This window comes from Elephas maximus, chromosome 1 (genome assembly GCF_024166365.1).
Source record: "Elephas maximus indicus isolate mEleMax1 chromosome 1, mEleMax1 primary haplotype, whole genome shotgun sequence".
NCBI lineage: Eukaryota > Metazoa > Chordata > Mammalia > Proboscidea > Elephantidae > Elephas > Elephas maximus.
Window position 1 is genome coordinate 135,390,562 of NC_064819.1, and position 26,164 is coordinate 135,416,725.

Below are 26,164 nucleotides of genomic sequence, written 5' to 3' on the forward strand. Positions count from 1 at the left end.
AGAGTTTTAAGTTGTTGATAAAGGTGGATAACATTTCATCTTTTACTTTCTGTTTTTGTTTATTTTTAAAAGGGTTGTTCTAATTAAACACATTCTCCACAGAAATTTTCACACAAAATTTAATAGTGTATTGGTATTTTATGAAATTGAAAAGGTAAAAGTGATATACATTAAATCCATTGGTGTATACAAGTAGGAATCAGATGATTCCTGGTAGGAAAGTCATCAAACATTTCTAACTAGAATCGTAGCTATTACCAAACAAAAACCAAACCCATCGCAGTTGAGTCCATTCCGACTCACAGCGACCCTACAGAACAGAGTAGAACTGCACTGTAGGGTTTTCAAGGCGTGGCTGTTGGATTCAAACTGCCCATCTTTGGATTAGGAGCTGAGCTCTTAACCACTGGGCAATCAGGGCTCCAATTTAATCAGCCTTAGTGTTGTCTTTACCAAGTTGTCTAAATAGCATATGCTTTTTTAGGTGGTTCTCACATTTTATTCACCTAAAGCTTCATATTTTTAATGATGAGACAGGGTAGCGAATGAGTGAATAACTAAATGGCCAATTAAATAAATACTAAAATCGTGAATTTCTTCTCCATTCTCTGAGAGATTACATTGATAACAGCCTCTAAGAAGATAAGATAAGAGATATGGAACCCAATACAGATGGGATTAGTACTTGGACACGACCAAAATCAGTGAATTCTAAAAACATTTATATCCCATACCAAAATATCCCTCATGGTGTTTGCAAACATGCAATCTCTTTTGTTATACTAAAGAAGTGTCTAAATTTTCATTTCAGTAATACTGCTCATTTTTATTTAGCATTTAAAAACATAGTGAGGTAAAAGTTTAGTAGCATATGTCTTAGTCATCTAGTGCTGCTATAACAGAAATACTACAAGTGAATGGCTTTTACAAAGAAAAATTTATTTTCTCACAGCCTAGTAGGCTAGAAGTTCAAATTCAATACATCAGCTCCAGGGAGAGGCTTTCTCTATGGGCTCTGAGAGAACGTCCTTGTCATCAGTCTTCCCCTTGTCTAGGAGCTTCTCAACGTAGGAACCTCAGGCCCAAATAACGTACTCTTCTCCCGGTGCTAACTTTCTTGATGGTATGAGATTCCCATGTCTCTCTGCTCGCTTCTCTCTTACATATCTCAAAAGAGATTGGCTTAAACACAATCTAATCTTGTAGATTGAGCCCTGCCTCATTAACATAACTGCCACTAATCCCATCTCGGTAACATCATAATAGAGATAGAATTTATAACACATAGAAAAATCACATCAGATGACAAAATGGTGGACAATCACACAATACTGGGAATCATGGCCTAGCCAAATTGATACACATATTTTTGGGCGACATAATTCAATCCATAACATTCCACCCTTTACCCCATCCCCCCAAATTCAGGTCCTTACTGCATGTAAAACACATTCACACCATTATATCATAGCAAAAGTCTTAAACCAACACCAGGTGCAAATTCCATCCTGGGGCAAAATTCCTCTTCATCTGTGAAATCTAGAATGCAAGTTATCCACTTCCAAGGTACAACAGTAGAACAGGTACACTCTAGACATTTTCATTACAAATGAGAGACATTGGAGGGAAAAAAGGCATAATAGGCACCAAGCAAGGCAGTAGAACACATTACATTAGCCCTCTCTTCTCTGAGACTGTTTACACAATAGCCCTGCTCAACAGGCTATAGGTATTGGCCACACTGTCTAGATTTTGAGTGGAGGCTACTTGGCCCTGGGCTTCACCTCTGCGTTCCAGGCCGACTGGAACAGCAACTGCTACCTTGGCTTTAGGTATACCATTCTCCTAGTCCACCTGCGTGGCGACTCCCCCCTAAAACCCCAGAGGCCATGGCTCTACCTTTTGAGACCCCAGAGATCTTGGCCATACCCTTTGAGACTAAGGCAGCTCCATTTCCTGTGTTCCTTGTCTCTTCAGCGTCTACTTCCTGTTTCCTTGGCCTCTTGGCCCTCCAGGCCTCTCTGCTCACATCTGCCCTGCTGTGGCAAGTGTTCCAGAGCTCTGTAGCTCCACCAATAAATGCCTGGAGACACCCCATTCTGCAGTAAAGTTAGGCTGGAAGGCATTCAGCTGTCTTGCTCCACGGGTTGGCAAGTCTAGCTCCACCGATAAATGCCCAGAGGCATCCTGCTCCACCAGAAAGCTTTCTGCACACAGCTCTCTCACTCTCTGGGTCTACTCCTGAGCTTTCTTGTGCTGGTCTCCTGGTTCTGCTGCTGCTTCTCTGCTGCTACTATTTCTCTGCTGCTGCTTTTCACTGTCTGTGAAACAGCTCTCCTCACTTCCTTTTGAGTCCTCACCAGAAATGTCTTTGATGTCCATAATTCCACCAGCAATCTCTTCAAGGTGATCTTAAAATTCTTCCAGCCTCTACCCATTCACAGTTTCAAAACTTCTTCCACATTTTAGGTGTCTGTTAGAGCAGCACCCCAGTCCCAGTACCAAATTCTGTCTTAGTCATCTAGTGCTGCTGTAACAGAAATATCACAAGTGGATAGCTTTAACAAAAGGGAAATTAATTTTCTCACATTCTAGTAGACGAGAAGTCCAAAGTCAGGGCTTCAGCTCCAGGGAGAGGCATTCTCTCTCTGTTGGCTCTGGGGGAAGGCCCTTGTCATCGATCTCTCCCTTGTCTAGGAGCTTCTCAGTCAGGAACCTCAGGTCCAAAGGACTCTGCTCCAAGTATTGCTTACTTGGTGGTGTGAGGTTCCCATGTCTCTCTGCTTGCTTCTCTCTTTTATATCTCAAAAGAGATTCGTTTAAAACACAATCTTATCTTGTAGATTGGGTCTTGCCTCATTAACATAACTGCCACTAATCGCGTCTCATTAACATCATAGAGATAGGATTCACAACACATAGGAAAATCACATCAGATGACAAAATGGTGGACAACCACACAATACTGGGAATCATGGCCTAACCAAATTGATACACACATTTTTGGGGGACATAATTCGGTTTGTGATAGTATATAACTAATAAATTACGTAACCAATAAGTAACATTTTATGTTTTCGAGATCTCTTCGTAAATTAATAAAGGGAGTAATGCTATTTGCTTATATTTTCAAATGTATTCTTCATTGATCCAAAATACATATATGGTAGGTTATAAAGTTGTGTACATGTGGCAAGTATGTTACAAGACACAAACTAATATATAATACATTTAACATAAAGAGGCAAGGTGAAACATTAGTCAAATAAGGACAATGAGTTAAATAAGTTTAGATGTAGGGATAAGTTAATAAATAAACACACTGTGCATTCCCACAAATTTTTAGAGGTTGGTTACAAATTTTGATTGTACATTTTTTAGTATCCAATACGAAGAGCCTATTTGTTTAGATATGCAAACAATATGAAGAGCCTATTTGTTTAAATATGCATACCAGTTCTACATATGCTTAATGTACTCAGTGAAGTCCTGGTTGCATATGCACAGAAGAAGCTCAAAAGCTTCATTCTAAATGATTTCCCATAGCTGAACTTTAAACTTTCTCTGTCATACCTTGACTTTTTTCTTTTGACTATCAAATTTTTTATTTTCTTTTTAATAAGAAAAAATAAAGATTCTTGTAGAAAAAATGTATTTGCTCTAAATTGTTATGAATTTGAGATTGCTGTTTTATCTTAATCAAATCAGAGATGATACAAACATTTCTACTTCAAGGGAAAGGTTGACTGTTGAGGTTTGTTTTTAACTGTAATTATGTTAACTGTATTGACTTAATTAATGCTGGTAATTAATGTAGTTATGGAATAGTTTCAGGTGTCCGGGGTAGATTTGATGATTGGTTCTTTAGCAGGGCTAATTTTCTGTGCATTATTGCCATAGTCATCTTTACTCATACACTATATAATTTGACAATTGCAGTATTATCTGCAGTTTGCAAAATTCATAATCAGTATTCATAGTAGTGAAGATCTAATATTTTTTGTAAATTAAAATTGCTCTGATATTATTTTCATTTTTCTTATTAATGAGGGCATCTGCAATTCAATTAAAATTATTTTATCTTTTGGAAGAAAAATTCAAATAACATTTAAAGAAACACCAAATTTCTAAGCATTGACTTGTACATTAACTATAGTTCACTGTCAAGTGTTTTATCTGTGTTGTTGAAAATCACTAACTCATTCATTTTTTAACTTTAAAATAGTATCCCAACTCATCACAATGCCTGAGGCATCAACTATCATATTCATTTTCAGTACCCCCATGGTACCTTTGATCCAAACTCTAACCTGTTCTTATGCATGTATATGTTACACTCTGTGTAGGTATACTTAATAATTTTGAAGATAAGGCCAGTAATAACTGATTGCATGGCATTTCATCTGAATAGGTCAGTGGCTGCTTTAAATGTAATTTTATGTCTCTACATTAACGTTTGCATTGTATAAGGATACTGACTAATTATTTTGTGTACTCTTGCCAGTAGGTTATAGGTCTAGTGCTAGAGAAAGTAAATCTACAACATTAACTGTGCCAGAACAGCAAAGAACAACTCATCATCGCTCACGTTCAGTATCTCCTCATCGCGGCAGTGATCAGGGAAGGCCGCGTTCACGTTTGCCAAATGTGCCATTACAGAGGTAGGCTTTGAAATGGACTCAGTGTTCCAGACTTTTTTTTTCTGATATAATATAAATTGCCACAAGACTTTAATTGAAATGAAATAATGGTTCGTTCAATTTTTTCAGAGTCATTTCTAGGCAAAATGCCTTTTAATACCCAATCTATGCAATATTTTGTTCTTCCATCTTAAGAAATTTTTCAGAAAGTGGAAGTTTATGTCCCAAGCACAATTTCTGAACAACTGTGTTGTATTTTGTTTGTTAGTTTTGTCCCCGTTGAGGAGAAATGTATGCTAGTGGATCTGAACTTTAGAGTGAAGTGGCAGAGGATAAATTTAAGAGGCAGAATATATTTTTCAGAAATTTAGGATTAATGCTTGGAAAAAATAAGATGTGTAATTTAGTGCTTTTATTTCATCTTACCCTGAAATGCGCTTCTGAAATTTTAATTAACCATGCATATGAAAATTGTGGTCCTTTTTTGACTGAGGTACAAAAGAAAGTTGAAGAGATCCAGCACAGACAAGATGCGTACTCCTAGACAACAGCAGAAAACCAAACCCATGGCTGTCAAGTCTATTCCAACTCAAGGTGACCCTACAGGACAGAGTAGAACTGCCCCATAGGGTTTCCAAGGAGTAGCTGGTGCATTTGAACTGCTGACTTTTTGGTTTGCAGCTAAGCTTTTGACCACTGTGCCACCAGGGCTCCACTCCTGAACAATAAATACCCTTAACTTATTGACAAAACAGATTTTTGGTCATGATGCCAGCACTTTTCAAGCCATGTCAATTGTTTGCCAATTCAGTTGTTGTCAGTTCTTTCTCCTTAGTTTGTCTGTGTCTGCCCTCTTTAGGAAGATGGTACACTTTGACACATGAATTTTTGTATCATTTTAGGAGTTTAGATGAAATTCATCCAACAAGAAGGTCACGTTCTCCAACCAGACACCATGATGCCTCCCGAAGTCCAGTTGATCACAGATCCAGAGATGTGGATAGTCAGTATTTATCAGAACAAGACAGGTATTTGTCTAAATTATGATTTCAACATTGTAAATTTTCTTTTGCACTGTTTTAATATATGACAGATATCTTGACATAGTACATTAGAGAGTAAAAGTATGTCATTGCTCAAAACTGAACTTCTGTCAAGGAACAACTGTTAAGATATTCTGATAGAAATGCAACACTAGGAAATGTTTGGCTAACATTTATTGTCATATTAATCCTTTTTCTTAACAAAATCAAAATTTATGTATAGCTAGTTTAAAATGTATAGCTTTTCATTGACTTAGATGCTGACTTATAGAAGGGAGCCTGCATCAGCAATTTTCAAATATTTTATCTTTTGTAAGCTTCAGTGTTTGGAATGTTATTCATGTAGCTGTCAAGACAGTTTTGGATATGGGTCATCTGAAAGGTAGTTAATATTGCAGAGTTTCTTGAAAATTTAGGCAAAGTTTTTATTATGTACCCCTTTTTCCATAAAATGTATTTACATAAAAAGTTTATAAAGTACAAAATATAATGATGGATTCTTTCTTATTGGATGTGTACTAAGTTTAGTTCTGCATATATTTACAAACAAATGTTTCATGAACACAGTTACCGTAAGTCTATGTCATGGCTCTCTTGTTCTACATGCCCACAGACGTTCTTCACAGAGTAACCGCATACTCATACCATATGCCTAATCACAAGCTGAGGACCCTATTCTAGGTTTTATGAGACCCACCTTGTTGAATATTCTCCGCTAGTCTCTTGAAGTGGGAAAACTTTCAGTGATGAGTAGGGAAGTGAAAATGGAGTTGAGTGATTATTTTGTTGCCGTATAGTCAGGGACAGAGTAGAGGTTGTTGCCTCCCTAACAATCACGCCATTGTGCCATGACTTTGAAAAGAATGGAGTCACAGTGGGTACTGGGATAAGGGACCGCTCCAAGGAATAGGAGTCTAGATTGCTCAGTTTGAGTTAGGTGAGGGCCACTTTGTCAACACTCATTTGGGCCACCATGAATTTAGGTGAGGAGGGAAAACAAATACCTTGGTCAGGGTATTCAATAGAATTAAATTAACTTCGGTGTAGAAAAAGTATGAATTTTAAAAGAAAATGATCCTAACCAATTATAAAATTCTGAGTTGGTTAAAAAAATAATAGTATGACATTGTACTTTCAGGGGCTATAAAAGCAAAGAAAACTGTCATGCTTTAAGTCACTAAAAAGAAATAAAAACTTTTAGGGTTCCCATTAATATCAGAAATGCCATATTTATAAGCCTTTTAAAAGTCATTAAAATATCCAAATGTGTAGAAACAGATTTCTGTGCCTTATTTGGGGAAGACTTAACTTCGGTGTTTTATTTTTATTATTTGTTTGTTTTGATAGTCTATAAAATAGTTCTTAAATATAACAGCAAATAAGCAGCAACTAGGACTTCTACCATAATGTTTGTACTTTATTGTTTAAGTTTTTAAGATAGTGTCATGTTTATTTTTGTTTAACCTCTCAAGCAAATATGCTAGTGCAGACAATCTGGTTTCTTCCCTCTTTATGTTTTCATTGGCATACCATTGGCATAACCCACATCATTTAATGCCTCATACTTTATATCTGTTTTCACTCACCACCCATCCTGTCTGTGCAGTGAGCTTCTTATGCTGCCCAGAGCAAAACGAGGACGAAGTGCAGAATGCCTACATACTACCAGGTAAATACAGGGATTTGGTGACAGTGACTGTTGTGTGATGACTCGCTTTCCATTCTACTATTCTTCCATTTCCCTTTTAGTGGTAGTGTTACAAATAGGTAAAATAAATCTCCCAGGTATTTGAAATTTGTTTTGTTTTATATGGAGGTCACGGAAAAGGGCCCAAATATATTTCAGTTCTGCTCCAGGCAGACTTAATTTGCTATCTGTATATTCAAAATCCAGAAACTGAAGGGCCTTGTTGGAACTGGCCCAATTTCTACAATTAAAATTCTAAGAAAACTTTTCCATATTCCCCTGCCTCCAACACACGCACACACACCTGTCTAGTCACAAAAGCTCTGATCTTCTGTGCATGGCAATGTAATTGTTTTTATGATTGTAATTTTGTTTTGTTTAAGCTTTTTTATTTCCTTTTGGAATCTATTGTTAATTATATTCTGTTTGCTTTTAATAAAATCTTTATCAGTTTGTTATTAATGGCTGAGCTTCAGCTCCCTTCTTGACAAAGAGTGAGGGTGCTTGGCCTATTAATTTCTAAAACTCCCCTGGCTCTCACCAAGTTCAGAAACACTGCTGTTCAGTCTCTCCCATAAAAGCATGTAACAATGTGATACTTCCATAAAGATGAGGTGACAAAAAGGGATGTAATATTTGCCTCTGAATTAGAGCTTAGAATCTGATGCTTTATTTTAGCCTTACTTCATCTTGAATTTCATGTCCAATATAAAACTTTCTATAGATTATGCATAGGATATAGTCTATAAATATTTATTGGCAATTCGTAGTGAACAGAAAGTCAGGAAGTGGTAAGTCATTCAAACAAGTAGTAAGTCAGACAAACTCTTTTTAGTTGTGGCTAGTAAAATTAAGTAGGAAAGAGCTACAACCGGAAGATCTGTGATGCAAGGACAAATAAAAGATTCAGTTTGTCCACATGGAGTGTTGTGGTTCTGCTCAGTAATACAAACATGATTGGACTAGTAAGAATTCCTTAAATTTTTACAAGTATAAAATTATCCTATTGATAACTACTGCCATGTTTTCTTTGGGTGCCACAGGAAAAACTGAAGTAATATTCTGTTTGCCAACCAGAAAAAAATTATAAAATCATAAATATTGTAAAAACTAACTCAAACTCTTCACAAGGCTAAACTGTCCAGGCTTACTATTAGTTGTTACTAAACCGACAAATAGTTTGTCAGTAGGAATAATTTGTTTAAAAATTTAGGACGTTTTCTCATAGGCCTGTTAATGTGACTGCAGCTTAAAAAAAAAAAAAACAACTTTATTAGGCTCCTGGTGTATGCCTTGCACTGAGTATGTGGGTATTTACATCCTGACATCAGTAGTCTAAATAAAATAGATACAGGTCTCTTTTTCTCCCTCTGTCCTATTTTATGCCTCTACAGGTGAAATATCAGGAAATGCAACATATGATATATTTGTAGTTGCATCATGTTGTACAGTCTTTAAGATTGATGCTTTGCTAATAATTCTATACTCCACTTCTCTTATTTGTTTAAAAAATGTAACCAATTCGTTGACTTTACATTTCCTGATTTAGGTAAATAATGATACTCAAAAGTATACAATTTTAAAATAGATGAATATTCCGTTCAGGCAGACCGAGTCCTGTTACTAATGTTATTACACTGAGATGGGATGTGGAAGCTGCTCTGAAATATGTTACTCTTCCATGTTTGTACTCATGTTTTTATACAAGCATTTTGCTTACGTCTGAATAAAAAGATATACCAAGCTTTCTATGCATATATTAATAATGTAGCTTCAGTTCATTATAAATTACAGAAATGTATTATTAGTATAACCATCTGTGGCGATAATCTTAAAGCTCTCAAAATGCATCATATTATTTTCACTTAGGACTTTTCAAAATGAAATATGAGAATTTACTACTTTCTAGAAAACTTAAGGAAAATAATGCTTATTGAGTACCAAGCACAGAGTTAAGTATTTAACGTACTTAATCTTGATTTCTTGGCAGTAATTATATGATATGGATATTATTATCCTCATTTACAGATGAGTAAAAATGCTGAGAAGGTTTAATTTGATAAGTAACAGAGTAAGAATTCATAATCTACTTAACATTTTCCATAAAACTAGTATTTCCAAAAGTATGTCCTGAGGAATTGGTCTTATGAGGTGCTCTACCAGTAAAAGAGTCTATGAGTCAAATAGTTTTGGGGAACTTTGCATATTAAAGCCCTTCCTGGAGACTTACAATGGACAGCATATTAAAATCATGCACTAAAGAAATCTGTCTCATATTGTTTAATCCATTATCCTCAAAATTATTTAACCATCAAACCCTTTCTTCATAAAGTATGTTCTAAGGCAATAGTGTCATGCAAAAAATGTTATAGTTGCCCCACTGTCTCAGATACTTTATACCCGTTATCTCATTTAATTCTAATAGCATCTCTGTGAATAGATATTTTCTCCTCATTATGTACATATCAAAACAGTGTTAGAGACCACAACTGAATTAGCCAGGTTCACAGCTAGCAAGTGCAAACTTAGACTTTCAGACTGTAATTCCATCTGTATGTCGGAGTCGGAATCGACTCAATGGCACTGGGTTTTGTTGGGTCTCATTCTATGCTGACCCCTTGTATTCTTGAAAAAATCACTTTGAGCCAGTTGCTTAGAAAAGTTGTATAGCAACCTTGTTACTAAAGATATTTGCCTAAGAAGTAGAAAAGACTTTATTTTGCCTCTAAATTAGACTGAATCCTTAGTTTCAGTAAAATTTGTTCTCAATTTGTGCTGCAGTATGGTGCATTTTAAATTGAAGCTTTAAGGAATTTCCTTTGATTTGACTATTAGTATTATTAATATGAATAAACCAGTGGGGTGTTTGACATTTAGCATGTTCTCAGTAAATATTTACTCCCTTACGTATTTGTCTTACTTCAGTGAACACTGAAATGAACAATGGACTTTCTTAATCAGCGATTATATTTGTAAGAACAGTGTTAAACTAATAATAATAATTAATTGACTTGACCTAGTTTGCCCTTGGTATAAACAGCCCAAGAAGCCCTCATGGATTTTAAAGAAATTCCTGAAAAGTTGGGCCTTGTTTCTGCCAATTCAGAAATTCAAATTCTAGTTTGCATGTAATGTCTGTCTCACCCAATTACCAGTGGTAAATTTTGCCCGTGGCTGGATTTGGATGCAAAAGCTGATAAATGGAAAGCATTTGCTCCTTTGCAGTCACTTCTTGACCTTGTGCTCTTTCCTTTCTTAACGGCTCTCCAGTACCATAACCAACCCCGTCCTTGCAATGCTGGTCAACTCTTTAGTTATTATTAGAATATTAGCTCTTAATCATATTTTAACACCCAAATTACATGAATTATTTGATTAGCATGTTTAGCTATGAATTTTACTTCCCTAGAAACAGGCATAATATTAAATCAAAGATTAAATAGTAAATTTAAATATTGGCTAAAAATAATTGATAGAGTTTAGTTAGGAGTTATTTTTTGTAATTGAGTTAATAAAATTATAATTTTGAGTCTTTATCTTAATTTATGAAGTCCATATGGCTATGATTTTGTATTTTAATAATTCTAATCCTTCCTTCAAATATTTATTGTGGTGGTTCTGAGAAAAAAAAAACAAAAAAGAACCACCTCTGTCTGTAGCTTTATAGCCCTTTAAGTTCTTCATATCCTAATAAAATTTGCTTCATATATATTTTTCTGTTTCCTGCGTGTTTGTGTTGCCATGTTCCAGACATCTTGTTAGGCACTATAAAACATTACCACCCAAGATGCCTTTGTTAGAGAATGGTTCTCACTGGAATATTTACAGGTAAGAGCCATAACAGTGAGTCCCAGTGATAAACTAACCCCTAATCCTTAATCCCTTGCCTACAAAAATAGCAAATTTACATTCTAATAAAACATTAACATTTCCCTTTGAAATTAATTATACACAGAGTTAAACATTAAATTAATGATATCTAAAAACAGTTTTAATTATAAAACTTATTAATTCTAGAACCTGTCTCTAAATAAACCCTACTCAACTACATGGATTCTAGTTGTCTTCTTTGTTATACACTGGTTGTTTTACTTGTTGATTTTAATTGTGATAATTTTTTTTAAATAATTTTAATTTGTGAAGCTTGATTTCGTCTGCATGTACTAAAACCAGATCAGTGACTAGACAGAACATGTCCCTCCATCATGAATGCTTTAACTCAAGAATATTGAGATATACTGATGAATTATTGGTTAGGTAAGAACTCATGGAAGCACTGCTGTCTTCCACTTCCCTTGTCTAGTATTGTGAACCAAAATAGTTGAGTGGTAAAATGATTTCTCCTCGGATGTCCTTCATTTTGTTTTGGTGTGGCATCTGTTTTTGGTAATATAGTTCTAGGCATTTTGTTTTAGTGCTTCCTGTACCCAGTTTTTTCATAAGTAGGTGTGATTTAGTCTCATTTTTCAGTCTGAGATCTTTTTTAAAAATTATGCAAAGTAATCCAGCATAATCTTTGTTTAGTTTCATTTTCTAAACAAAATTTTGCACTGCCGTCCTGTCAGCTTTCTCACACCCTTATGAACTGAATCACAGTGATTCTACATTTTATGTAAAGGGGACATTATTTTATGCGTTACTCTCTAACATGGTCTTCCTTTCTTTGTTTTCTTTGTCTTTCTCTTCTACCACTGGATGCAATGCACTGGCACTAGTGAACTGCAGCCCTCCCTTGACAGGGCTAGGAGTGCTAGTACCAACTGCTTGAGACCAGATACTAGTTTGCATTCACCAGAACGAGAAAGGTATAAAATAAAGACTTTCTTAATTTCTTATCATTTGTACGAGTGTTTTTTTTTTTCAATCACTTCGTTTTGTTCCATATGAGTCTTTCATAGGTTTATTCATTCATATTCACTTTGCTGACTGTCTGTACCCCCCCATACATGTCTATGTAGAGATATGAGTATGTGGAAAAGTACACATACACATATTTCTGTGTATGTTGTTGCAAATGGTGTGATGTAATTTGTAACTGCTTCTGGCTGCTGCTTTTCCCCTTTTGTTGCTGTTCAGTGGTTTTATTTACAAACTACTTAGGGAGCCTTCAGTATGCTGATAATGTTACAAGGTCCAGTGAGTTAGCTTATGTAAAGGGGAGGATCACTTTTATATTAGTTCCACAGATAAATAGTATTTATAGGTTTAACAAAAGTCTTTTGTAAACTCAACACTGGAATTCTGTTTAGACAGAATGCTTCCCTTATGCATCTCTATTTATTTTTTAACCAGCACAGTCTTTAATATATATCATGTTCTTGCATTAAATTATATTTTGACATCAAAAAAGTAGGATGTTCCTCATAGATTTCCTGATATGTTACAAAAATAAATACACATTGTATGTGTGTTTACAGACACACACACACACACACAGTTTTACTTAAAAATTTGTATGAGTTGATTAATAAATAATTCTGAATTTAATTCAAATGCATTCAACGATTATATGTTATACTATCACCTAATTGTGAGTAGCTAATTTTTCCATTATGATAGAACCTTCCATACCAATAGACTTGGTTATAATTTATAGTCTTGCTTATAATTTTTGTCTGTTCTTCATTAGAAGTCATTCAGAGGAAATTTGCAAACTAGCTGTTTATTCACTCTGAAGAAAAAAATAACCTACTTTTTCAGAGTCTTCTTAAAGCTTTTCTTTGGCAGTCTTTCTAGTTTGGTACTATTCATTTATATTTTGTATTCCTTTACATTTATAGGAGACGTTTTAGTGGAAATGACTATGGACTTCTGAAATCACATTTGTAGTGATTTAGTCTTTTGCTGTATATTACCCACAAAAAAGTAATTAAAAAGAAGCAAGCAAAATCTTTTTACATTTTTTAGTTATAATTATATGTTTCTGGTTAATTTTAAAACAAGGATATAGGATTGTGCAAGTGAGTAGAAGTTTTTGACTATGTTGCAACCCTATTTTTTCATAGCTATATTGGTACTGTCTAATAGAAATATAGCCACATGTGTAATTTTATATTTTCTAGTAGCCATATTAAAAAAGGTGAAATTAATTTTAATAACTTATGTAACCTAGTATATCCAAAATAATGACATTTCAACATGTAATCAGTATGACAATTATTAGTGAGATTTTTTTTCATACTAAATCTTTGAAATCTAGCATGCATTTTATACTTACAAAACTTTCCATTTTGAACTAACCGCATTAGAATGCTCAGTAGCTCCATATGGCTCATGGCTACTGTTCTGGACAGCGCATGTCCATTTCTATGGTGATGCCTATCTAGCATATGTTCCCTTGTAACACTGAAACCATAGAGATCAAAAATCTGTATGTTGGTGAATTTCATCTCTTAGATAATACTTTTTAAAACAGGTTAACCTTGAGATAAATAATTGGGCCACAGTTATCATAAAGGCTGCCATTAATTTTGAGTGTACTTACCTTTGATAGAAGAAAAATAAGATTGAAAACCTATATTCGCTCTTTATATTGAATAATGGGAAATTTTGCATTAAAGAAATCAATGGGGACAGATTGGTATTATCAAAGATGTTAATTTATTAGGGTCATTTTGTTGCCAAGAAGAAGATAAAGTGGGATAACTTTTCATCAAGTAAATTATACAAATTGTAGATATTATTAGTTTTGAGGATTGGGACCACAAATACCCTTTTGTGCACACAACTTTAAGCAGCTTCTAAGCAGAATGTAACAGGTGACTTAGTTCTCTTTGGAAAATACATTTAAAGTCTCCAGACAAGATGTGCAGGGGGTAGGAAGAAGGAGGTTCAGTTGGTTTTTCAGGCTCCTTAATTTCTCTAGTTGACTGGAGGCCTTAATATGTTAATGTTCAGTATATAGACAGTAGATAAAATATTAGAAAAAATAAAACATAAATTCATATTCTTAAGATAGTAACATATTTCCAAGTCCTTGTGAACTACTAAGGTTAAACAATTTGCTGATTGTAACCTATTTTGATAGACATTTATATGCTGTTTTGCCAATTTAAACCTGTTTTCTGAAGCATTCTCACTACCTTTTAAGACAAATTAGATTTTGTGTTAGCACAGAGAGTGAAATTGTCAAAGCAGTATCAATACCCAACACCAAACTTTACTAACGATTCAAAAGATACAGGAAGCACCAGGCACAGATGAAGCAATCTTTTCCTAAAGGAGCCTGAACCTATCAGATCCATCACTTCTACCTTATTTAGCATGGTTTGGCCCGGGTTAACAGACAGTTTTGAGCAATGCATATGGAAACATTGTTTGCAAAGGAAGCCATTTCAGTTTTAGAGTGCCTCCATTTTATATTCTGTTGATTACACAAATAGGGAAAAAAAAAAAAAGGTAGTGATTACCCATTCCAAAAAACGTTGACGGCCCATAAATCAAGAAATTCCAGGCTAAGTTATAATAAATTATCTAGAGAGACCAGTTATATTCTACTGAACACATTTTATAGATAATGACCCTCTTTCAGCTTTTCACTAGCAAATACCACTGCATGTTAACAAGGAGACCAGTCAAGGTCATTGTATTCCCTTCACTCTTTAGGTCTGTCAGTCTCCTGGCTTCCCTGCTAGGGAAGGAGTGAGTTAAAGGCCTATTACAGTTTCCTCTCTCAGGTTTTGAAACCAATTAGTGTTTAAATGTTCAGACACATGAATTTTAGAGGGCTGAAGAACGGTTTATTTTCTAGGATGTTTTGTCATCTTTGTTGACCTTTCATAACATTCAGAGCTTAACAAGGCTCACGAAAGGGTAGCCTAGGCTTTCTGCCTCCATTGTTTACCCTTACCTTTCTGCAATCTGACTTCTACTACTTCCCACTGCTCTACCACTATGCCAAAATTATTCCGTGAGTTAACAGTTGGCTCCCTAATTATACAGCAGCATTTTACATTAACCACTCTGTCATTTAAACCTCTCTTTCCTTAAGGCCTGTCTATAGATTTTCTTATGCCTTTGTTATGATACAGTCATCTTTTCAGGCCTCTCTTCCTCCCGTATCCCATACTGATAAGCATTTCCCTAGCTGTGTCCTCAATTTTCCTCTTTTACCCTCACCTATTTTTTTTAAAAAAAAACATTGCCATTGAGGCAATTCCGACTCATAATGACCCTACAGTACAGAGGAGAACTGCCCCATAGAGTTTCCAAGGAGCGGTGGGTGGATTCAAACTGCTGAACTTTTTGGTCAGCAGCGAGCTCTTATACTGTCGCTTAAATTATATTTCCAGTAAAAGCTCCCACTGTAATACGTATGAAAACAACCCTCTACCATAATTGGCTAGGCCAGACCTCCTTTCTTGAGTACCATGCCCAAATTTTTAAATAGATGTTAAAAAAAAAAAAAAAGATGCTAGAGACTGAATATGTCAAAATATCTAAATTCATTATCTCCCCTTCCATCCCTATATAGCGAAAAGCCTCCTTCTAAATTTCCCTGTCATTTGATTGCTTTGACATAGAGCCAGCCACTACTCTAGATATGCTCCTTCTGCTCCGCTTCTATATTCAGTGAGTCAGCCAATCCTATGGGTTCCTCCAAGATGGAATTCTCATCTCGACTCTAGTCATTTTTCTCCAGTCCCAGAGTCACTTCTGACCCCATTAATTTCTCTTAAGTTCTAGTCTTTATTTCTTATGTTCTCAAGTTTCTTTTCGTTAAAATTGAAATACGCTTCCTCCTTTGCTATCTATTTAAAAATCCTACTTTCTTCAGGATGCAGGTTAAATACCATATCTTTTGTAAAAACCTTTCTCAATCCTTCCTTCCCCTTCTTCTGCCCAGTCAGAATTATTTCCTTTTTTTTTTTTCCCTAGGCCCAAGTAATATTATATACTTCTATTAAAACATGTATTTTACATCTGTTTCTTCTACTATATTTTAAATGCCTTGAGGACAGGAATAATATCCTGTATGTCTTTGCCATTTTTTTTTATGTCTTTGCCATCTCTAGGGATAGCATTACTTTTTTTAACTTAGTAAATACTGAATTTGGGCCTTTTAAATAGCGCCCCTGTTTTCTGCTCCTAAATTTGGGTCTGTTTGTGAGCTGGACCCTGGAACCAGAAAGATGGGAGATCTAAATATCACCATAAATACCACAAACACGTTTGGAAGCTGTGGCTTTAGTTCTGCAGATTTGCTAATAACCCACCAAGAATAAGCCAGATTCACTGAACCACAAGAGTCTTCCCCCCAAGGCTAGGGTTCTCAACTCATTGCTCAGCTCAGACCTGAGCGTTTGCTGTTTGCAGGCAGCCTGGTTTGGAAAGAGGAATTCAGAAAGGGTTAAGTCACTGTGTCTCCTTAACACAAACTCCTTTATCATATAAGCCACTACTCCTTCCCTAGGTGGAGCGAGGGACAGGATGGAGAGTAGCCAGAAGTGTTATTCAAATAAATGTCCCTCTACATGGGAACATGAAACACAAGCTACAGTAGGTTCCTACCTAAAATTTAACACTGTAAATTGAATTGAAATAAATATTATAAACCTTATTTCAAAATATAAATATGTTAATTAAAATCAGTGAAATTCAGTTTAAAACAATATTGGAGAATAAGATTTTAAAGGACTAGCTTGAATACTGGCAATAGACAATAAGAAATACCTACTACATACAATACTTATTTGTTCAGGTTTGTTTTTTAACGTAATACTTCACAAGTACTTTTGATTGCTGCTATTAATGGACGGAATTATTTCATTTCCATATAATTCCTCTTTTAGATAATTAAGGTACTTAGCCATGTTCTGCCAGGAGATATGTACCATTGAAAGATCTGTGTGTTATTTATACATTTAAACACATACACATTTGATTTAGTGTATATCAGTGCTAGGGGGAAGGAAAGCCACAACTTAACCATTTAATTGCTTACCAACACCTGTCAGTTCTAATTCCTTACGTTTCGTCAGTATGTCGTATCGTGTCTATAAGCCAAACCAAACCCATTGCCTTCGAGTCGACTCTGACTCATAATATCTATAAAAAACAGAAAAACTAAATTCATTGCCATCAAGTTGATTCTAACTCATAGTAACCCTGTAAGACAGAGTAGAACTGCCCATTGAATTTCCAAGGAGCAGCTGGTGGATTCGAACTGCTGACCTTTTGATTGACAGCCATAGTTCTTAATCACTATACTACCAGGTCTCCATAATAACCACCATTAATTCTTTAGTTACCAAACCCAAACCCATTGCCATCAGGTAGCTTCTGACTCGGTGACTGTATAAAACAGGGTAGAACTCCCCAGAGGGTTTCCAAGGAGCAGCTGGTAGATTCAAACTGCTGATATTTTGGTTAGCAGCCAGATGCTTAACCACTGTGGTTAAGGTTGTCATTATTTCTTACCTGGATTACTACAAAGCTTAGAGTTTTATCTCTTTATCATTCACTTATATTTTCACACTTATTATTTATTCTGTGCAATGCGTAGTGGATGCACCTGTCAAAAAACAACAGAAACCTATATAGTTCTCTTCTGAAGGGAGCCCCCTGGCCTACTAACAAGCGCATAGCCATCAGAGTGACCTTTTTTCAATTCTGTGCACAGTGAAACTTTCAATAGATGTTCTTGAATTAATGAATACAGAATACCTGACATTAAACTACTACAAATGTAACTAACTAATGAACTTGAAGGTACACTGGTTTGGAAAGAGGAATCAAGAAGGGACTGGTTTAGTTTAACTTTATGATCACCTCACCTACAGCATAACCAGCTATATTAGTTTGTAGTATGAAAATGGTAGTTGAATCTGTGTGTATTTCTTAGTAATGTGGGGATAAAAATTATAATTGTGGTCATTTTATTCTATGTGATAGGAGAAAATAATAAAATTATACACGTTCTGAGAGCATACGCAATATGCTAGTATACTTAAAACTCACAAATATGTGATATTAAAACTTACGTGATGTCTGTTCTTTGGGGGAAAATGGTATAAATTGATCCTGCTCTCATCACACCTAATACTTAAGGAAGAAGAAAACACGTTTCTTATATTGGCCCTACATATCAGCATATTCAGAAGGACTTTCAGTGTACAGATGAACATGTATTATGCTATATTTGTTTTACAAAAATTATGTTTTAATAGCTTATATTCCCAATTGCTTGTTTCTAAATGTACACCTTTCTCCTTCATAGCTTTAGCTGCATGTTTCATAAGTATAGCATTTTTCTTTCTTTACTTTTGCTTATGTTTAAATAAACACAAGGACTGGAATTGTGCCTCAGGAAGCAAGGTCGTTTATAATCATGTCAGAATAATGTCACTAATTACTCCACAGAAAAGAATATGTGAACTCTATTTTCATGTTTTCAAATAACACCATCTGTATTAACACAATTGGATATAACTTAATATAGACAACATTATAGTTATAATTGCTTCCAGTTATTTTAGAAATTTTTTCTTTAATCTGTAGAACAAAAACCATTAAAATAAAAAGAAACGTTTTTAAAGCAAAATACATTTCAGATTGTATTGACCAACGATTTTATACATTTAAAATTAATGCAAAGTATTTTTAATTTTATAAACATGTTTACACCTGTTAAGAGTACAGGCCACACAGTTTTCTCTTCTGCCCAAATTCTGCTACTGAATACCTTCATTTGCTTCAGGGCTTCCTCAAAGCTAAGCTTGAATTATGCTGAGTTTGTCTATCTAAGCCTGATTGATTAACCATAGGCTTTCAAGGGGCTTTCAGAATTGAGTACCTGCAGACCTCAGATACCCTGGTCATCTGTTGATAGCCCTTTGATGCTTTTGAATGTCATTGTCTGCTCAATCCGCTTAGTCAAGTTACAATGGCAAGAAAGGTGGCCTTTTTTTTATTATTATTATTGGAATGGTAAAACCAGTCTCCTCTGGATAATTATAAAATCTTATAGCTGGATGAGTCCTTAAAGAACATTCAGTTATTGCATGTTGCATAATGAGAAAGCCAATACCCATAGAAATTATCCTGCTAAAATATATAAACATTTTCATATCTGGCTTGTTCAGTCCTTTATGGCCTATTTTCAGCTTTCATCTAGATGTTACTAATTTGCATTTATACACAGAATCTCAAGATAGTTTAATAAAAAAAGTTCTATTTTTAAATTTTAATTATTAATCTCAGAAAATTATTGTTGTAAATGCTAAAATTAAAAAAAAAAAAAAGCTCTTAACCAAATAAGACTTTTTGCAATGAAAGATTAGCAGAATTTTTTAAAGGTAATGCTATTTTTCATTACATTTATCTATATTCACCAGCTTTATTCATCAATGTTTTATACCAAAAAAAAACCAAACCCAGTGTCGTCGAGTCGATTCCGACTCCTAGCGACCCTATAGGACGGAGTAGAACTGTCCCATGGAGTTTCCAAGGAGCGCCTGGCAGATTTGAACGGCTGACCCTTTGCTTAGCAGCCATAGCACTTAACCACTATGCCACCAGGGTTTCCTGTGTTTCATACTATCAATTTTTTTATTTTAATTATTAGCTCTGCAGCTTTTCCTGAGAAATGTTGTTAAGACTTAACTGGTAGCGTTCCCATGAACTATTTCTTCATGTCATTGTTGCTAATCTAAAGAGCATTTTTGTTTCTTCCACTTAACTCTGTTCCTACTTTGTATTAAATTTGCAAACCCCACCTTTGCCACTCTTCTCAGTAAATTCAAAATATGGTATACCAAATAATCATTGTTAGCTTATTGATTATATCTTACTAAAAACATAAAACCCTTAAGAATGCATCTTTTTAAATGAAAAATTATACATGTGTGTTTAAGTACATATACACATGCAAGCACATTTTTAAGAAGAAAATTACACTTAATGGAAAGATTACAAACATCTTCCCAAATTGTTTCTTTAGTCACATTTAAAATTACAGATCCTGTTTCTTGCAGTATTATAGTTTATCTAAGGCTTGTAAAAGTCAAAATTAAGATATGGAGCAAAAAAATCTACACTTTGCCTTTTTGGGGTGCTTTTCCAGTCCTGTTGTTCCATATATTTTATTTTAGGAGTTACTAAATGTCCTGTTTTTTTCCTGTCTTGTTCATTGGGCAAACAGGGGTAGATGGTCCCCCTCCCTAGATAGGAGACGACCTCCTAGCCCCAGGATTCAAATCCAGCATGCGTCTCCGGAGAATGACAGGTACTAGTCAACTCCTCCTCACAGAAAAGTGGCTTCTAGAGGCTTGTAGGCCACCAAGTGAAGGATAACCAAAAGATAATGGTGGTTACGACATGCTTCCTTTCCGGAGCCGGAGCCAGTTATGTTGTGATTCCATCAATAAATGTGTCCAACTTTAATAAAGCACCTGAGAGTGTTTACTGAAATGAGGGTAGCATGCAAATGTTTTAAACATAACAAAGTTGGGATCCAGTGGAAGAGTTTCTATTTTAATGGCCATTTGTTTCAGCATTTTGAATTTCTAGAAACATATTTAAATATTGTTTTTGTCTATATGTGAACATATAAAAATTCTCAGGTTCTTTATAGTATAATAAAATCTATCACAGAGACTTTTTTTTATTATATCAGCTCATGATTTAATCTCATTTGTCTTGTTTTGTTACTATGTAAGCTCATTAATAAGGTTTAGCTTTGGGATATATTAAAAAATGTCTGGTTTAAAGTAGAGCACCTGGTTCTCATGTATTTTATGAATATTGTGCTTTTAAGAAACTATTTCAAGGGCTAGGGCCAGTCAACAAGGTAGGTTTTACAGATAACATCAGTGCTTTTAATCCACTTCATGCCTATATGCCAGGAGTGCTGCAATGTATATTTTTCATTGCTTTGTTATCCTTTTCAGCCGGTTAATCCAATTCCCCTACTTTATTGTGTTTCATATTCTTAGTTCTTGACTTTAAATATTTTTACCCTACTAGTCACAAAATTCTTTGGGTATTTTGGATGTTTCTCTTCCGGTATAAACAGAATTTCAGTGAACACATATCTTAATATTTCTTAAGTGGTTAAGTAGATACCATATTTCAGAAATAGAACAACCAGCTAACTGATCATAGAGGTTTCCTTTTTCGAAGAGGGTGCAGTTGTCTGTATATGTAATAGAGTAACTGTAGTGAGTTATAAACTTTATTTTCTTTATCAATTGAACAGAGTATCCTTCAGGATTTCAATTTGAAAGAAAAACACTACTACTAAGAAAAAATTGATGTTATGTTACAAATTCTGAAAAAGACCCAAAACTGATATTTTAAAAGGTTTCAGAAATGTTAGCATGTTTTAGTCTTTAAGACATTTTCATCTTTTAACATGATTTATATTTGGCTATCTAGAATTTAAAATTAATTCCTTCTTTATGATCTAGTATTTCGAGTAGGAGAAAAATAATCAAATCTTCAATCTAGAAATTGTTACAAATGTGAAGTCTTTTCCAATAAGAATATAAAATAATTGTATTTATCAAGTAAAATTTTTACATCCACACTGATATTCATTCAACAAATATTTGCTGTGACCCTACTGTGAGCACTATTCTAAGGGCTAGGGGTTGAAACAGCGATTAAGAAAGACAAGAAAATTCTGGCCATTGAGGAACTTAGAACTGTCTTTTTAGAAAAGATAATTCTGGAAGTCTTTGAATTGATTCCAAAACAAACCAAACAGTGGATTTTATCTTATGTAATGAAAAAAAAATTTTTTTTCTTTTTTAATGACAGTTTGAGTGTAGGGCAATTAAATATGATGGTCTTTGTAATGAAGATAAATTTGAATTTCTCTGGGATTTGATTAAACAGAATGGAAATCCAAATAATAGTTTCAGTTCTTACATACCAGAGATGTTATTAGCTTTATTTAATGACATTTCAATTAATTCTGTAAACTAATATCTCAGATTATGTGTATAGCTCTAAGGGTAGATTTTAGGAACAGAAATGGTCCCTTTAGATTATCTAATTCAGTTTAATAATTTTATAGATAAGAAGACTGAGGCTAAAGTAGCTTGTCCAGGGTCTTACATAAATTCTTTGATTCTTGTACTGTTCATTGTATTCTTTAAGATTATTAAAGGAAACTGTTATTAATACATACTTTAGGATATACATTTTGTTTTCTTACTATTACTTATTTGTAAAAAGAAGTCTTATGTTCCAGATGGCTTTATACTATTATTTATTACTGTATGGAATAGAAATTAATTATGATAAAATTTTATTAAATTATAGGAAGAACATGCACCCATAAAAAGAGAGAGAAATTACAGCACCTAATGCTAAATTCATGGGTAATCAGGCCAACCATTTGACAAAACTTAAGGAACACTTACATTTCACCTCTCATCAGGTTTATTTATTCATTGAGAAGTTTATATCAATTTTTAAATGATGCAAGCATGGCATGAGATTGGATATAGTGACTGTTCATGAGAACTTGGGCTTGGGTGACTTCAACCAGGAAAATGCTCTAAAAAACAGTGACAGTTTATGTAGTCAGCCTTTGGATGTTCTATATCAGGGCCATATTTGATTATTTTGGAAATAACATTATAAAAGGTAAATTCTTGCTTAAAAGAGCTCTCTAGTAAGTTCAAGTAAGTTGAAAAGTATCTAGTTGCCCTCTTATTTCTCATAGCATAAACATGTACACATGCAGAAGCACACACTCATTTTTTAATGTACCATTTCTCTGTAATTTAATTTCAGTAGTAAGTGTTCTTGATGCCATCTCAAATGATACCATAGATTTATTTGTATTTAATATGGAGTTTTTTTTTTTTTAGATTCATGTATATTTCATAGAAGTAGGATATCTAAAACAAAGATGAGGGAAAAAAATACGTAAATTTGGAACTGCAGGGAATGTCACAAAGTCTTCATATTATTATTTCTTTATACTTCATAATGTTGTTTACTATCTCTGCTTTTCAAGAATGTCCATCATTTGCATGAAAGAAATGTAACTATGTACTAAAATTCGTATTGACTCTAACGGCCACAGTCTTAAATATCAGCAGTACACGGGGACAAACGTATCTTAATTGTACACATCCACCTTCACTGTGTAATGGATGTTTCTCATTTTGGATCAGTCTATACAAATTTACGTTTCTCTTCCAAAACTTTTAAGGAAACAGGTTATTAGAGATTTGCATTTCACATTAATCATTTAGATAGTCAGTGAGCATACACACAGGCATATTCTAATCGGTATCAATTCTAATTAAAACATTGTGTGGAAGATTTTTTTTTCCTTTTTTCCCAAAGCAGATCATACTATATTTTGATTTCATTATAAAATGGCCTTAAATAATCTTACTACTTTATAAACATATTCAGTTGACATGTTAGTAGAATTATAATATTTATAGAAAGCTTTATTTACTTATGTCTTCAGGGAACTGTTCTGATATTAGTTATCAAAGAGGAATCAAAAATAACCTAGAAATATGTTTAAACAATTACCTTTTTTTCATTATTATGCTTTATAAATCTTCACAGTTAATAGAAAGAGAAGGAATAACAATTAAAAACGGAATGTAAAAATAATTTTGCTTTAAGAAAGTCCTCAATTTTCTGATTATTACTCTTGCTTCAAATTAATAATAAAATGAATGTTATTATACTTTACATTTGAAGATACTTTTATAGCTCTTAATAAACATTTTCATTTGTGCCCTATGAACTAGGAAGCATAAGGCCAAACCAAAGTCAATCAACTATTAAATTAAAGAAAATAACTTGGAATTTCTGGTTCTTGCATGTTTAAACCAAATCTTGGTTTAAACCACAGAAACATTGTTCATTAGTAATAAAATAATGATAGCAAAATTTAATGAGACAAAAAAGCAAGCTAAAACCAAAAGTAAATAAGACATGATGAAAACACTGAAATGATGACCTCTGTCATGTTCACTTCTGTCCAGTGATCCCTCAGGTAGACATCAAATCATTCCAAGTCACTGGATGGCAGAGTGTACAGAGACACTAAGGACATGGGACCTGATGGTGGTGTCCTTACCAACTAATTAAGGCCTATATAACCTTGGATAAACCACTTAAACTTTGGGACTCAGTTTTCTCTTCTGTAAGTGTAGGTGGTTGTAGTTGGACTAGCTGAATTCTAATGTCCGTGAAGACTCTAAAATTGTGTTTATGCTGCCTTCTTGCATCATGATAAAACATCACTGACATCCATCATAAATAAGGCAATAAACCAGAGAGCATTTCTTATTTAAGGCATTTTATAATTTACTGATGACAAGAAAACACTACAAAGCTTTATTTTTAAATTTATTTGCCTTAATGTAAACTGGATTTTATAGCCCTAGGTAGTTTTTTGTTCAATGTAATTTTTAAGACTCTCAAATTCCATAATAATACTAAAAATATTATTAATGTCTTAATCATCCATTCAAGAAATACTTACTAAGCAGCTGCTGTATGCTAGGCACTGATGTTACAGTGATGGTCCAGACATAGTTCCTGACTACAGTGAACTTAGAAAGAGTAGTAGTATAAGGCTGAAGTCAGTTCATTTCACAGCAGTTAATTTTGTGATTACATGATCAATAGTTTCAGTGGCATAGTACATGAATATAGATTTATTGTGTTAAACTTTCCTATTTTACATATCCCAAGTTTTTTAAGTATCTGTTTATTCCAAGGAATAGCTCTGTTTAAAACATGTGCAAATATTCATGACTATAGCTTAAGATTTGAGGTAGAAAGGATGTTAGAATTTTGTGTATTCTTCTCTTGCTTTACACTGAATTATTATAATTAAGTTAAATGTATACCATTTTAACTCCATTCAAAGATTAATTTAAGTGGTTAGAATAATTATAAAGACATATGACCATTTTAACTCAATTCAAGGACTTAAATGGTTAGAATAATTAAACAGACATATCTTATGTAAGTCTTCAGGAGAAATAGTCAATAAAAGAATGTTTCAGTAGTATTTGAAGAGAAAAATGTGCATGCTTGAAATAAGGGTTTAAAAAAAAGTCTGATGTATAAACCTCGGCATGTGAATATATTTGTTATCCAGCATTGACTCTGAAATTGATACTCTTGAATGAGTCTTTGCCTTCAAGAAACATATTTTTAACAATACTTTTATAGCTACAGATTTATAATACAAATGCTACAAATATAAATACAAAGTAATATCAAAATACAAACTTCTGAGATTTGCTAAGTGTATTTTGATATTACTATATTTTCACCTGCATCACCATGCAGATGAAAAAACCGAGGTATAGAGAGATGTTGAGTAACTTGACCAAAGTCATCTGGCTGGACAGAAACACAGCTGCGATTAAACCTATACAGTCTGACTCCAGAGTCCATGCCCTTAACCTGTAGTCTGCAATGTCGATGATAGAGATGCAGTGTGCTTTTGACACTTAATGACTGCAGGAGTTGGAGCAAATTATTTAGCCTCTCTTAGCATCAAACTCCTCGTTCCTAAAAAAGACAAGCGGATAGTTTGAGATTGTCAAAAGATTAGAGGAGATAATATAGATAAATTTATCATGCTTGTACATAGCAAGCTCTTAGTAAATGTTATATATTTGTATCGTCATCATCGTTGCCATTATAGTCATTGTCTTCATCAATCACTGTGATAGTAAAGATGGTCTATGAATCCATTAAGTTTTAGGAGAGAAGGAAGATTTTGAGTTTCACAGAAGTGACATTTCAAGAAAGATTAACAAAAATTACTAGGGATAAATGGAAAAACAGGGAAC

At 34.1% G+C, this 26,164-nt stretch overlaps 1 protein-coding gene across 11 annotated transcripts in view; it reads left to right on the plus strand.

Annotated features, from left to right (window-relative positions):
- Positions 1-26,164, plus strand: part of RIMS1 (regulating synaptic membrane exocytosis 1) — a 476,384-nt gene that overhangs the window by 324,489 nt on the left and 125,731 nt on the right. For 6 of the 11 annotated variants that reach the window (XM_049895192.1, XM_049895223.1, XM_049895257.1 and 3 more), the window contains 4 exons: positions 4,505-4,661; positions 5,543-5,668; positions 7,290-7,352; positions 12,086-12,175. In XM_049895192.1, the coding sequence (XP_049751149.1) occupies positions 4,505-4,661; positions 5,543-5,668; positions 7,290-7,352; positions 12,086-12,175 (436 nt within the window). Of the gene's footprint in view, positions 1-4,504; positions 4,662-5,542; positions 5,669-7,289; positions 7,353-11,120; positions 11,199-11,513; positions 11,628-12,085; positions 12,176-20,511; positions 20,596-26,164 lie in introns of all 11 variants that reach the window. The other 5 variants (XM_049895235.1, XM_049895271.1, XM_049895278.1 and 2 more) reach the window with 3 other exon arrangements.